Source organism: Lipophrys pholis, assembly GCF_963383615.2.
Source record: "Lipophrys pholis genome assembly, chromosome: 13".
Lineage (NCBI taxonomy): Eukaryota > Metazoa > Chordata > Actinopteri > Blenniiformes > Blenniidae > Lipophrys > Lipophrys pholis.
This window is the reverse complement of record NC_137632.1, coordinates 15155748-15171593: the sequence shown is the minus strand read 5'-3', so window position 1 is coordinate 15171593 and position 15846 is coordinate 15155748. Positions and strand designations below refer to the sequence as shown.

Here is a 15846-nt window from a genome sequence, read left to right as displayed (position 1 = left end):
CCTTTCTCTTTTTACTGTTGTGGTGCAAAAGTCAGATTTGTTTTCATTAAGTCATTTCAGACATGTGAATACGTGTGCATACGCACATCAACGCACATATATCGAAATACTGCATAAACACACATACATATACATATCAACATATAAACCCCTTTAATGATAATATAATATAATTACATTTATATCTTATGAGAAACATTTTTTCTCGCATCCATAATTATCCTGAAAAGGTATGTATCTCTTTTACACAAACCTTCGGGAAGTTTTCCAAGGGACAATGAGACAAAAGTAAAATCCAATTCTATACACGTAGTTTCTGATATAACTTTTTTTCAATTACCTTACATTTTTTTTTAGGTTTAAGTCTCTTCAAGCAAGTGAAAACTGCCTCCCCAAATATTTTATTTTTCATATCACTGAAGATAATCTTCAGAAAAAGATGAGGTGAATATCACTCAATTTTGCTAGATTTTTTTTTGTACCACTGTCACATTTAGATAAGAGTATCCAAAGCTTATTCAAACTACAGACACGCCTCCTTTGATTACATAAAATCCCCTAAGAAAATATGTTTGGTCAGTTTATGGTTTGATATGCTTGAACAACAACAACAACAAGAAAAAAAAAAGAACATGCACCAATATATTGAAAATTAAACACAACGAGCTTTATGTTTGAGTGAAGAGGAAGTGGGGAGTATGCATCATTTTTAAAGACTTTACAATTCAATGGACTTTACGTGTTGTGACCACAAGAGGGCAGAAAAAAGCCACGCAATATGCACATGAACTAAATCTATCTATCTGAGGACGTTGGAGTTATAAAAGTTCATCAACATTTAAGCACTGTAATGCGTCGCTTCTCTTCTCTTCTCTTCTCTTCTCTTCTCTTCTCTTCTCTTCTCTTCTCTTCTCCTCTGTGCAGCACAATAAATAAAATGTAATCTTTCAAGATGAGCATTTTTTTCACAAGAGTAAAGTTTCATATTATATTGTCAAAGCAAGTTTTACTAACGATATGGAGAGAGGTGAGGGACTCTTATGAGGGAGAGATGAATTGATTGAAAATAAAGTATACGTTTGCCTGCTTCTTCATCTATTAATATGTTAAATCAATGATGTTAAATCAACAATAAGTGAGGTGTGAAACCTGTACGCCTCTTAGACAAATGAGAAGATTATGAAAAGGTTTTTCATTGATGCCATGTGAGTCTTCATGTGTTTTTCAGATAAACACACCAAGACTCGTGTGGCATCAGTGATACAAATACACTGTTTATGACTCCTGTACAGATTGAGTTTGATATGATCAAAGAAGATAGACAAAGAATTTGTGTTGTTTTAGAACTCTAATTGGGTAATCGGTCACCTGGATCCTGGACATTGATGTTACATGACAAACGGCATATTTCATATGAGATGGTAACATCGGTGTTGATAACAGTCCTAATTCGAAGCGATTGCTGATTTTCCCAATGAAAGAATTCTTATCCGACTCCAGGCTGTATATTTGGGTATATTTCAAATTGAGTTTCTTTAAAGATAATGGAGTTTAGATGCTTATGGGCCAACAGGTTGGTACCTGCAGAGGAAGTTGAATAGGAGCACGGTGCACTGAGATCTTGTTGTTTCTTTTTCCCTATTGACTGCTCATCCCTGCAAATGTAATCACAATTAATCTGTAATCGCTGCTGTTGTCATGCAGAGAGTTGTCTCTGAGCCTCTCTCATATTGTCCTTTTCCTGAATATTACTTTGGCACACAGTTCTGAAGCACTCAGACTGAAAGGAACACACACTTGATGAGTCACGTCTCCAACTGATTGGACCCGTACTAAATATGGCCGAGCTTGTCCTTTCACCCTGTTGCTATTAAGAGCAGCTGTAAAAGTAACTTGAACACCTGATTCGCCTGCTGCCGGAGCACTTTTTTTTTTTTCTCCTAAAAATTCAAGATAACATTTTTTTTAAATATTCGACTCATAAATGCTGACACAGCTCAGTGATACAACAAATTATATGTGCTTGCTGCTCGGCATACACTGCCTGTGGACTAACTAACCAAAGAAAATGGTGTAAAACTGTATGTAGATCGTGTATATCAGCTTTAGCAAGATTTAATCCAATATGGCTCGTTGTGGGACTGAAAGTTCCAAGATTGAGCCTTTGGGTATGAAGTTTGCATGTTCTCCCTGTGCGTGTGACAGGGTTCACCCACACTCTCAGATCCCACTAGTTCCTCTCTATTACCTGCAGGTATTAATGTGTGTTTTTGACTATCCCTCTGTCTGTGTAGGGTGTATCCTGTCTGCCCATGGACAGCTGGGATCGGCTCCATGGCCTCGTGACCCTCAATAGGAAAAAGAACATAAAAGATGGACGGATGACTGGGTGGATGTAAATTAGCATCATGAAGGTAAATGGGCTGTGGAGACCTCTCACTTGACATTTCTAAGGCTTCATCAGTCCTGACGAACTGAATATAACTCCTGTGCCACATTATGGATATGGTTAGAATCGGATCACGTCAAATATACAGTGACCAAAAACTTTCCCAGACAAGACAGTGTTTATTTGTGCTTTTTCTAACGTATCCTGATCAAATCAGAGGTTTTACAGTTCGCACATAGTCGTCGCAAATAATATTAACATGTCTGAGAAATACTTTTGGGTTGTGTTACTATTGAGAGGTTGCTCTTACAAGTATACACCCTCCACATTGAGTTGTCATCTTTTTACAGACGGCAGTCTGAAACAAATGGAGTCTGATTAAAGTAGGAAGTAGCCAGTCCATCGAGGATGACTCGGCATGGATTGATTTTAAGTCTCTATTTTAGGCACATTGTGCTGCAGCCGGCTTTTGATATGGTATCACCTTCCAGATAGACCCAGACCCAAAATAAACCTGGAACAAGTTTCCCCGTAAATCGTGTCTGTAAAGATGTTCTGGTGTCTGTGTTGCCCACTTGCATGTAATCACAAATACACACACACACACACACACACACACACACACACACACACACACACACACACACACACACACACACACACACACACACACGCGTGCGCGCACACACACACACACACACACACGCACACACACACACACACACACACGCACGCACGCACACACACACACTTCCCTTACTCTGTCTCGTCCACCACTGCTGTGCAGCCTCTCAACTCTTTGGCATGTGTGTATGTGTGTTTGGTCGGTTGCTGGGCAACAAGCATTCTGGGCTCATGAATGATGAAACCAGCTGACCCCTCCTCACCTACAGACACTAAAAAAGTCACAACAAAACAAAATAGCACAGATGAAAAGATCGCTGAAAGTTTGCACTTAGGCACAACTAATCTCACATCGCTTGAAGTTTACTCAATTTCAAGTGAAAGTACTGTTGCTAAAAAAGTATAAAACACTCTTCTCTATAACTCCCATGTCATAGTCACTTTTTAACTGTGTTTTGTTGTCAGTGACGTTCATTCCTCTTAATTTACTTTTCTAAAAGATCTATTTACAAAGCACATGCCGGCAAGGAAATACACCATGATAATTAATTGTATAAACAACTCATAAATCAGTCCTTCTTTTAATTTGGCTTCATTCACTATAGCACCTGATAATATCAGTTTGCTCTTTAAAAAGAAAAAAGGATGTCGAGATAACGTAGTTTCTTTTGACCAAAAGCAGCTCCTCATGGCGTTGTAGCATGGACAATGATCCCAACGTGTGAAGTGTTTGCAAATTTATCAGCTTAACCCATAACTTTTCATTAGATCGCATCCTATCTCTAAAATAATAGCATGACATGGCTGAGTAGGGTTTGGCTGCTATGTGCTGTTGATATTCTAAGACTTGGTGCGTGCATGTGCCTGTGTCTACGCGATGACTATTTCCCCAGCCGTACAGAGATCAGGGTGCTAATTTAGGTGGTCTTTTCTGGGCTGTGGGTCGGGGGGGGGGGGGGGGGGGGGGGAATTGAGTCCCTGGTTGCTAGGCAACACGCAAGTACATCACTTTCTGTCCGGCGCTGATGATGTGCTCCTATCGGGAAATCACCTGCATGCCTGCTGGTGTCATTTCAGTAAATAACACAAGTCAAGTCACATCATGCACATATCAGATTATTTGCCATCATGTCTGAAAACCCCCCACAATAAATTTGGTCTATGAGTGCAACTGGGTGGGAAGTTATGCAGTCCAGATGACAGGACTAATGTTTAGTGATGACAAAGTTAAAAATAATATTAAATGGGTTTTTTTAACATTGCGACTTACTCAGACCTGTAGGGGCCAGGAGAGTTTTAGGGGTTTCATGACTCCTTAAAGTTAAAGATGGAGGTGCAAGTAGAATAGAATAGAATAGAATAGAATGCCTTTTATTGTCACATGTACAGGTACAGTGAGATTAAAAACAACTCCAGTGACAGTGCAGCAGTTAAGTAATGAAGTAGTTAAGATCACCAGACCGAGTCAAGACCAAGCCTTTCAATATGTGGTCTCAAGACCAAGAATGCTCTTGAATACTACACTCATGCTTGTTGGAACCAGAGACCAAACTTGAATAAGCGGTCTTTCAATTCTCAAAATCAGAAACAAGATAACTAAACTCGAGCTAAATGGTCCCATCAGCAAGCAAAGGCCCACAGTGACAAAATCAGCATGTCAATGTTTATTAGTTTATCAGAAGTTTCTACCTGATTGTGATGATAGCTGAAATACCTTTGGAAGTCAAAACATCAAATAATTGTAATATTGGCTTTTCTTTCTTTCAGCACTCGTAAGTTTTTGAAACATTTAAAAAAAAATAAAAAAAACCTTTCATCCAGGTTACTCAAATCTGGAAAATCCCCACATCGCTGGCTCGTACGCTGCAAACCACAAGGTCTCTACAGCTCGTGCCCAACATATCGGATAAATTTTAATGTAGTGTACATCACTTAATAAGATATAAACTCTGGCTGGCTTGCAGTGCTAGAGGAAAGGTGGGAGTATCATAAAACTCATTAAAATTTATCTTCTGGGCAATATCATTATCAGCTGCAAATCAAAGGCAATTAAAGGCTGCCAACAAACATTAACTTCCAAAATAATCCCACCATCATTCAAGCCGTCTGGGTTTAACCTCCAACGTGATAAATATGCATATAAAATGTATCACAGATGATAAATAGCATTGGTTCACATCAGCTAAATAAAAGACAAGCACATGCATATCATTAAATTATTAAATACTTGATTTTAGTTCTTCCTAAAGAGGTTGAGATGTCCTCTTTTTATACCTAACTTTAAAGACTGTTCTATACTGTACCACATTATTGTTATTCAGAGCTCATCCTTTAAAATACGTGACCAAATAGTCACGCTAAGTGATTTTGAAGGGCAAAGTGAGGAAGGTGAAACGGGGAGAAATGTGGTTAGCACCTTTGTAATTGAATGCTTAAGGCGTTTGGCGCCTCCTATTCATCTTCAGTGATTTACCACAGTGTCCAATTTAAATATGATGAAAAGTGAAACATAACATTTCATTTGTCACAACACCAACCCGCTGGATGCGTCAGTCCAATTATACTCTTCTGTTTGTTAACAGCATGTTTTTTGTGGTATTACGTTTCAGGGGGTTTCTGAAATGAGAAGCAGCACGGAGCACATCTCATTCGTAAACTGTTACTGTTTCCGAAGCGATGCAGCAGAGACTAATTTGTTTGGTAAATTAACAAGTCAAAACTTGTTTCTTATGACATTTCACTTTGATTTTTAAGCTTCTGGATTCCTCCTTAAAGCCTGTCAGTGAATGCTGTCAGATTGCTATTATTATTTTTGTTTATTTTTTTTTCATTGAAGTACACAGGTTCAGTCTTCAGTCCAGGGACCTTTTTCGGGGGGGAAGGGCCCGAACAACTAAGTTCAAACGGGAAATCTAAAAATAGAGCTGACACCACCAGCAGCTGACCCACATGCTGCTTTGTGGATCGCAAGTATGTGCATGGCCACACACGATGATCCTTTCTATAACACATCCACCTATACGCCCATACACCTTCACCATTTTTCTAAACTGATGCTCTCCTAAAATATTAAGGGTCTGGGATTTTTATTTTTATTTTGAATTGTCAGATATTTAGAGTGGGTGTGGCTGAGTGTCTGAGGAGTATTTAACTAACTAGAGCAGTCGTCATTATTACATTATGTCTGTATTTGTCATTAACACCAGCACATTCACACTCAGCCGGTCTCATAAGACAAACCAGCTCATTGTTAAGTAAGAATTCCCTCTTAATACTGGACACTTTCACTTGTAATGATAAACACTCCGAAAAATTATTTGTTGTGTTCATTTGATTTTTATCATGCTTTACATTTCCATCTTTTCAGATTAAGCAGATTGAATCCCTTTAAATGATGTTATCTGAACAGCACGTATTAGAATGAACCATTTAGCAAAGAGAATCTCAATGTCCTTCTGCTAATTAAACATATTTCTGATATGTAAACTAAACAATGGCTTAGTTGATTTTTTTTTGGAGTGTAGCGTGAATTATCTTTTCCTGACATGCACGTTTTTTTTCCTGGAGGGAATATTTATTTGACGCTAGACTGCTCCTTTGTGTGCCACGGCTCAAATGTTTCATAACCAGCGGTCAAGTTTTGGAGACTAAAATGTTGGATCTCGTATGAGCAACATGCTGATTCACAAACTGCAAACTCGCAACAAACATCCTAAAATATTCACGCGATGCCTCTGACTACCTCCTCGGTCTGTGTCTGAGCGCATTGCAAAGCTCAGATAACAAAGTCGAGTGGGTGACCTTCCTGGCAGTAGCACTATCAGTCAAACCAAGCAGCGTCTTATATAACCAAGGGTAAATACATAACTAATGTAACCCTCTGGCTAGTGGCGTGGCACTACATCAAACATTGTAGATGATAAATACTGATCCTTGCCGTGAGGATGCTACTGAAATCATCCTTTTTATTTCTTTGGATGAGATGATATTTAAATCTTTAAAGGTTTTAAAACTGGCCTGTTTAGGGTTTTAGTAATAGTAAGGCTGTTAATCTCAACCGTAAGAAGTGCTCGCCATGATCCATTTCCCCTAGCGTCATAAAAATGGAAGTTGAAGATTAAATCAAATTTTCATTGGCGAGTTCGGTTTACTAAGGCAATGTGAAATTACATATAATGATGTAAAACAGGTGATGACCCTCATGCGGCGAAGCACTTGTGAAACAAGCGGATACTCTCCCCACAACTGCGGCCCCACTTTAGACTTCCTGCAGACAAATGTAGAGGCTGAGTCGGTTTCTATGACTTATGTATCAATCTGTGAACACACACTCATACACAGGAGGGACTCTTCAGCTGCTGAAACCAGACTCATTGGACAGCTGAATCAAGAGCTGGCAGCAGGCGCGACAGAGAGAGGCGTGGTGTCGCAAGACAGGAGAGGCTGGGCGGAAAAGACGAGTGACTGAGCCAGTCAAAGGAATATAGAGGAAACCCTTCACTCAGAGGGATGGCATGCATGAGATTGATTACAAATATGTCTGCCGAGTAATCTTGCCTGTCCGAAAAATCAAGAAGAGTCATGTTACAGCTTTCATCTGGAATGCCATTCATTCCGATTTTTCAGGTCAATAAATAGACACAAAGTTGACTCTTTATACGTGCGTATATAGTAGATAACAGTCACCTCTAGAGGCAGAAAGACAGTGTTGTTTCCAATTTTGCCCCAATTATGCATTTTAGACCTGATTGTAAAGCTAGGCATAGTTAAAATCATAGAGAATTCCTCACGGGCACAATGAAGTCTGTCATTTTGTGACATATTGTATCATATTTGTATCACATTGTGTTGTGTTGTATCGTATTGTCTTGTTTTATGCAGTATTGTGTGGAGAAACATCGTGTTGCATCCCATCATACCATATCATTCTGGGTTGTATCATTGTATTCACATTAAAATGGTACTTGCACAGATTAGATGAAAGTCTAATCTTAAAAATGCTCTTATGATTATCAATAAAGAAAAAATGGGGTTGAGATACAGTGGGGGGTCGGGGGGGGGGGGGGGGGGGGGGTAGTAGGGGGAGCACAGATGGGCTGAGTGGGAATGAAGTGAGCACATTGAGGAGGAGTTGGGGGCAGCAGTGGGTGTGGTAACTCTACAAATAGTTGCTCAGTGCCGGGCAATGCTTCACTCAGTTTGCCTCCCAGCTGCCCACAGAGACTTTTGGGTCTCAGCACCTCCATCAAGCCCACAAGCCAACCAACCACCCCACCAGTCATGAGCAAGTCCTACTCCTCATCCGCCCAGTCGGCCTCCTCGTACCGCCGCACCTTCGGCTCCGGTGTTGGCTCTACCCCGATGTCTTCCCTCTTCTCTTCTCACGGAGGAGGCCGCAGCTCCTCGGCTCATACAGCGTCCAGAATCTATGAGGTCAAGAGCTCCGGCGTGCCATCTTTTTCCAGCTACAGAGTCTCCTCTGGTGCTGGGGGAGCAGGCTTTGGTTCCTCTACTGCGATACGCACCTACTCCGGTGAGAAGCTTGACTTCAACCTGGCCGACGCCATGAACCAGGACTTCCTCAACACAAGGACCAATGAGAAGGCCGAGCTTCAGCACCTCAACGACCGCTTTGCCAGCTACATTGAGAAGGTGCGTTTCCTGGAGCAGCAGAATGCGGCCCTGACTGTGGAGATCGAGAAGCTGAGGGGCCGCGAGGGCCCCGGCCGTGTGGCCGACATGTACGAAGAAGAAATGAGGGAGCTGAGGAAGCAGATCGAGGGCCTCTCCAACCAACGCGCCAGAGTGGAGGTGGAGAGAGACAATCTGGCTGATGACCTGCAGAAACTGAAGCTCAGGTAAGGTTGAAAGCCTGGGACTGTATCTGTATGTGATTAGACAATGTGAAACGTTTGAATGCCAATCAAAGAGTGATTTTGAATACTTGAGGTCACATTTTTTGTTAAAATTTTTGTTCGTATACAAAATATACAAATATCCAACTAAATTGATAAAGTGGTGTCTCTGATGACGCTTCATATTTTGAATTAATCATGTGGCCTTTTTGGTTTGTGACTCCGTAAAAGAGGCCATTTCAGCTGCCGACATGTAAACTTGCTTGTGTCAACTAAAGGACATTTGGGAGTCTTTCATTTAAAAGGTTTTAGTAGCTTCATCTGTAGTTCGACAACAAAGGTGGAATTGAAGTCTAACTTAAAAAAAACCATAGATTCTTTTAAATGATTTTTTTCCTTTATATATGAGAAAGACTTTATGTTGCTTTTCTCATTCGAAAAGCATTATCCTGTGACCTTACAGACTTCACTTGTGACCCCTAACCCAGTTACGCGCTTTTGGTCTTCTTAAGAGGCATATTTTAGACAATACACAAACACAGAAGACATTTATGGCAGAGAATTGGAGAAAAGCATCAGTAAAATCAACAAAATAAAAGACAAATTTTTTGTTTGTGTGTGATTTTATAGAACCAGGCATCTAAATTGGCCATAAACATTAAAAATAAAGAGATGGTCCTTTAGATTCACAGGGCTGTATCTGTTTTGTTCGCGTGTGAGACAGACAGTGAGTGGCTGCCATGTGAATGTATCTCCTATCACTCTATTTGTGGCCACTGGGTCAGCTCTATGACTTCTGTCAGTGCAACAGCATGCAACACGACTTAAATTAAAGTGTGTACGGAAACAGCCAGTATCACTAGTAAACGGATTCCAGCACACATGGCGCGTGCACAAACTCTCCTTGTGTTGATCAGCTCTTTACGCTGATGCCTGGAGCGCTGAGTGAACCTTGCCGTGCCACCTGCTGCTCGCACTGAGATCAAAATACACAGAGAGAAGTCCTGCCTGCAAACACCTGAAATGAGTGCATGCACTGGCAATTTTATGATACAATTCAGATCTGCAAAAAAAATGACTATCCTGACATATTAGATGTCTGTGAATTCACCACTATGCAGTATTCGCAAATCCCATCAATCCGTGTCTTGATGCTCGTCAGTTGTTGGAATGATAATGCTGGAAAGTAAAGCTGCCAAGGACAGGACTCTGTTTCATTGTCACTGCTGGCCTCTTTGGCCCTGCAGCAGCAGCTGTACTGAAGCTTCTGGACTTAAAAGGCAGCCGAGGAACTATACCGTGTGTCTATGAACAAATATAGATAGTAAAAAAGTTTTCCTATGATATATCATCTGTTCAAGTATATTCTTGTAAGTTTACCTGCAGCCAAAGAAACTAGACAGGCTGGAGGAAAGAGAAGTGGTAACTGGTTTATCTGTCTGGTTCCTAAGTGATCCCAGGGGGAGATATGTTCTCAAGCACATGTTTTATTCACTTTTGCTTCAACGTTGTTTGTTGCTCTCATTCTCCCAGACTGAATGAAGAGATTCACCAGAAGGAGGAAGCTGAGAACAACCTGTCTGCTTTCAGAGCCGTAAGTTCTCTGTTTTTTATTTTTATATTCAATCCACTAGGACATTTTCTTCACCTTATCTTTGCTTTATTCACATTCTTTTTTGGTTTCAATGATTCTTAACCCTGTTTCTTGTTTACCTGCGACCTTTCATCCATGTTATACTTTTACTTTTTTTTCCCTTTCTTCTTTACAGGATTATTAATTGAACATTTTTGTCTTTTTTGTCTATTTATATATGTATATCTAGGATGTCGACAATGCAACTCTGGCCAGGCTGGACCTGGAGAGACGCATTGAGAGTCTGCAGGAGGAGATCGCGTTCCTCAAGAAGATCCACGAGGAGGTTTGCTCATCACTCAGTTTTGTTGTCCTCGCTCCTTTTAATGTTGCTAACCCATCTATTATACACCTCTGCCATTTGATATATGCATATCACTGGAATTGTGTCACTGCATCCTATAACGACGCTGCCGTATGATAAAGGATGCTACAGTCATTCACCAGTTGGTCCCATTTACACGTTCTGATGTTTTCTTCTTTCTTTTGTTTGTCTGGCTTTGTTTTTGTTAGTTTTTTTTTTTTTTTTTTTACAAATTTCACATAAAAGAAACATGCAAAGTAAAAATTGGTGCACATTTACTGACGGACATGCAGAGGCCCTCTCCTATCATTTTGTCAGCTTTTCCTCAACTCTGACCTCTCAGATATGCTCAACTGTTGATCGCGTGAAGAGAGCGTGACAGCTGTTGTGTTCGTGAACAGATGCAAAGTTATTTTTACCCTCAGGTTGAACTAAAAGACAGCTGAGTGCAACCAAACTTATCCACTGAAAAAGAAAAAAAGCAACCTTTCCACCTCCAAGACGTTAAAGACAGCTTGTTGCTCTTTTAGTTACTTTTTCCTGCGTGTAGTGTGAAACATATTTATAGTTTGACATTTTATATTTTCCGCCTGTGCGTGCCATCGGTGTCACATTCCCTGGAGCATTTTTGTCAGATATATGTCTCAACGGTTCTCTGTCAAGTTTGCTCTGATTGCAAATGATAAAGGTTTTGTCTTTTCTGTTCTTGCAATTGCCACAATACCTTTTGTTCCTCTGTCTGACTTTATTTTTAAAAGCTACTCTTAGGCTCAAATTGATTTCTTCTTTCTCTGGAAAACCTCGCAGGAGATCCGCGAGCTGCAGAGCCAGATGCAGGACACTCAGGTGCAGATCCAGATGGACATGTCTAAACCCGACCTGACTGCTGCTCTGAGGGACATCCGCATGCAGTACGAAGCCATCGCTGCCAAGAACATCTCCGAGGCTGAAGACTGGTACAAGTCTAAGGTTGGGCGGCTGCGAGCACACGTAACCCAAACGTACAGGTGGTCACCATAAAGTGTTGCACTGTTTAAACCCGTGTCTCTCCTCAGGTGTCTGACCTGAACCAGGCGGTGAATAAGAACAATGATGCGCTGCGTACGGCCAAGACAGAGAGCATGGAGTACCGACACCAGATCCAGTCCTACACCTGTGAAATTGACTCACTCAAGGGCACTGTGAGTGTTTACTGCACCTTGTCTAAAGCGTCTGCTTCAATGCATTGTTACACTTTTTCAATTAGTAAATGTTTTGCCCACAGATCTAATCTCTTTGTTTTTTAAGGGATCCATTCTTTGGCTTGTAAATACCTATTTTGTACTCTACACTTCAATTACTTGTAGAATGAGTCTCTGCTGCGCCAGATGAGAGATATGGAAGAACGCATGGGCCGCGAGGCCTCCGGTTACCAGGATTCCATTGCACGGCTGGAAGAAGATATCGCTAAGATGAAGGTAATGAGCTCAGATACTTTACAGTTCACCTAATACAGTAGAATCTGCATTGTAAAAGGAAGAGAATTCCAAAAACGCAGAGAAACAGACAGTTTGTTCACTTGATTATGTCCCTGGTGAGAAGTTCATTCTGACACAATGACGCATATTCATGTATAGGACGACATGGCCCGCCACCTGAGGGAATACCAGGACCTCCTCAATGTGAAGATGGCCCTTGATATTGAAATTGCAACCTACCGCAAGCTGCTGGAGGGAGAGGAGAGCAGGTGGGTCTTGTTCACGTGTAAATGTGTACATGGATAAAAAAAACTAAACAAAACAAAACATTATAACAGGCCATTCTTGCTGCATGTAATTTTATTCCTGGTCATAATACACATTTTTTTTCTGTCTTCCTATGTTTTTCAGGATCACTACAGCTATGCCTGTCCCGTCTGCATATTCCTCCATTGGATTCAGAGGTTAGAACTGCATCCATTATTCCCTTTGCACCAAATACTTGTGAAAACACATTTTACATTCCAGATGAGTCAGTGAGGGGACAGAAAAGACTAATTATAGTTTGTGACTGTATATGGCCGAGGCTATTTTGAGGAGATTGTCTGTTTGCAGTGCCACATTGTGACCACTGTGCGGGGATATATGACGTGTGGAAGATCTTCATGGCTCCTTGAGTCACAGACATCAACAAGCCACTCATTTATAATCACATGCCTTTTCATTTAATGGGTTAGCAGTTCATTTGTGCAATAAATCCCAGCTAATAAACCTCCTGCTGCAGTTTGTGGCTGCATAATGAAAATAAGACCGTGGTCTTCCATTTAATGTGTATGCTTAAATTATTCAAAGCAAATTAAGATTTTAACAGCAATACTAAACTGATCTTCAGTGTTGTTAGACCAAATTAATACACCATGACTGTAGACAAAAGCTTAATTTATGCCCGAGTTTAAGAGCTTTGTGTGTTTTTTCTTTGGTTTTTTTCCAGAGACCAGTCCTGAATCCCAGCATCCACGCTCATCAGAGGTTCACTCCAAGAAAACTGTTCTCATCAAGACCATCGAGACCCGCGATGGAGAGGTACACACACACACACACACACACACACACACACACACACACACACACACACACACACACACACACACACACACACACACACACACACACACACACACACACACACACACACACACACACACACACACACACACACACACACACACACACACACACACAGAACACCAAATCACCCAATCTTTTGTATATCGCACATGTTGTAAAAGAACCAGTCAGTAACCATATGAATACATTTCCAATCACTGTGATTTATTATATTCCTACCAGATGAAGTATTCTGTGATGCAAGGGGCTAATGCCCAGTGTGTAAGTCTGGTTTAATTATCTCACCTACTTTGAGATATCTGCACACAGCTCTGGGTCACCGAGAAATACCACATTTGAAAAGAAATTCTCCTTTTGTGCTTAATTTATCATCCGCCTCTGTTTCCTCCCGTCTAAAGTTTTTAAATGTCTGTATCAGCATGGTCTTAGCCTCTAGTTTTTAAGTCTTTCCTGCAGCCTGTAGTTTGACCCCCGTGTAGACGCTTTTAATTAAATTTACAACACGAGCTGCCTTCAACAAGCAAGTTCTCCGTCGGAGCTCCAGTTTGTACTTGCACAGCACTTCACTCTAAGCAACACCTTCACTGAATGATAAATTCACTGGCATCGGTACTGGGCTGTTCACAATGGAAAAGATATTTGCTCTCATAATCTCAGCAAAGATGTTACATCTGGTGAATTTGATTTGTATGATCTAATTTTCTCCATGAAAATGATTAATGTCTTCCTTCGGTTTCTCCACAGGTCGTCAGTGAATCCACACAGCACCAGCAAGACATCATGTAAACAAGAGGACCTGATGTTAGAACAACGAGAGAAAATATTTCCCTAGACCACAAAAATGATTAATAAGCTACGCCCATATTTAAAAATAGAACCCTGACCATTTTCTCAGATTTTGACCGATCTGCCAAACATTCACATAAAGTGAAGTGTGTGCATCATGGCACAGAAGCATAGCGGAAGCACATAATTTATCGGCAGATTTTTTTTTTTTTTAAAGGCATTCCAGGATATTCTTCTTTATCTGGATTACGTTCCTTTTCACCTGAAACGTAATGTACCTTGTCTACAGATTGCTTCTTGTATTGCTACTTTGGCCTTTATCCACAGGGAGAGCTGCAAAGTGCAAGACAGAGCGACAGGCGAGACACATTAATAGTCACAAGAGATACTGTAACAGCAAAATGCAGCAAGATTTGTCAGGGCAAAGCACAAGTGTATGACTGAATGTCATTGATTAACAGAAAGTGAGATGTTGGTCTCGGACTTGGAAAAAATGCTGGAAACACAAACATCTAATAAAAGAGGAACTCAGTCACGTCTGAGGTTTAAGCTCGACAGCATGTGCTGGGTGTTGGGGTGTATGTGTATGGATATGCATGGCATGCTGCTTCACTGTGACACAAATCTCAAATAAAAACATTTGGTATCACTTTTCTTTTTCCCCCATAGCTTCCTTCGCACTGTGTAACTCATTAGTGTGTGTGATTTATCTGTTCATGGCCCACACACTGTGTGAGGCAGCGTCTTTGGTCCTCCTCAGATAAGACGCGTGGATTTTCATTGTGTCGCCTATGAACTGTTTCTACCCACTGCATTCATCATCTGATGTGGGCCGTGTTCACTTTCTAAACTGATACTAGCTTCTCCAGTCAGGCGTGGAACTCTTGTGTCAACATTTAATTCACTTTCATAGAAAATAGGGCTTGCTCTTCTTTTGAAATGATCAGCGACGAGCCTGATCTTAGTTCAGGCAAAAGTGAACAAAGGCTCTTTAATGAGCTGTCCCTGGTAATGCTTTGTTTCCAGGAGAGAGCAGATTGGTGCAGAAATGATAATTGCAGTCTGTGCCAATTGTTTGTGAAGTCACTCGACTGAAAATGTTTGTGGCTATATATATATATATATATATATATATATATATATACATAAAATAAAACAAGAGTTAGAAAAAAATCAGTGGTGGTAAGGGGCATTAGAGGAGAGAGAAGAGATGCATACGGACAATAAATGAGCCAAGAAGAAAGAGCTACACAGAGAGGTTGGAAGCTTGCTACAGGCAAAGAACAAGAAAAAGAAAAGACAAGCATAATGAAAAGGTTATTCAGAGTCACACGTAAAAAAAAAAAAAAAAAAAAAAAAAATGGAGGATTTGGAGGTAGGTAATTATGCAGAAGAATATTGCTAAGCAGAGAAAAGACAGTATGTGGCTGCTGTTCATGTAATTAGAGGAGCCAAATTGGCCAGAACTTTCTGTTCTCACTGCACTGTACAGTCATTGCAGGTCAATAGAAAAGGTCACCATGTCGTTATGTTCTTCATGGTTATGTTCTGTACGGTCTGTATAAATGATCTCGACATATTAGTGTGATCACTCCTCCATCAGCTGGAAAAAAAAAAAGCTCACAATGAGGTGGAAAAGTAGCGTGAAGTTTATGATGTTAATACTTCAC

The 15846-nt window shown here is 40.7% G+C and overlaps 1 protein-coding gene across 2 annotated transcripts; it reads left to right on the top strand.

Annotated features, from left to right (window-relative positions):
• Positions 1 to 8100: 8100 nt before the first annotated feature.
• Positions 8101 to 15042, top strand: LOC308119196 (desmin-like). 2 transcript variants are annotated; one of them, XM_080479058.1, is made up of 11 exons: positions 8194 to 8322; positions 8413 to 8871; positions 10402 to 10462; positions 10692 to 10787; positions 11613 to 11774; positions 11861 to 11986; positions 12152 to 12262; positions 12422 to 12531; positions 12674 to 12726; positions 13254 to 13345; positions 14135 to 14853. In XM_080479058.1, exons 1-11 carry the CDS (start codon positions 8294 to 8296, stop codon positions 14174 to 14176), a joined length of 1341 nt encoding a protein of 446 aa, XP_080335184.1. In that variant the 5' UTR covers positions 8194 to 8293; the 3' UTR covers positions 14177 to 14853. The 2 variants fall into 2 exon arrangements, with proteins under 2 accessions (XP_080335183.1, XP_080335184.1); XM_080479057.1 differs by having other exon boundaries at positions 8101 to 8871; positions 14135 to 15042.
• Positions 15043 to 15846: the final 804 nt, after the last annotated feature.

Excerpts from the sequence above, each read along its gene's own strand:
- LOC308119196 (XM_080479057.1), top strand. The coding sequence starts at position 8,294 with ATGAGCAAGTCCTACTCCTCATCCGCCCAGTCGGCCTCCTCGTACCGC. Across the intron at positions 11,775-11,860 it reads AAGACTGGTACAAGTCTAAG|GTGTCTGACCTGAACCAGGC; the intron begins GTTGGGCGGCTG and ends GTCTCTCCTCAG. Across the intron at positions 12,727-13,253 it reads TTCCTCCATTGGATTCAGAG|AGACCAGTCCTGAATCCCAG; the intron begins GTTAGAACTGCA and ends GTTTTTTTCCAG.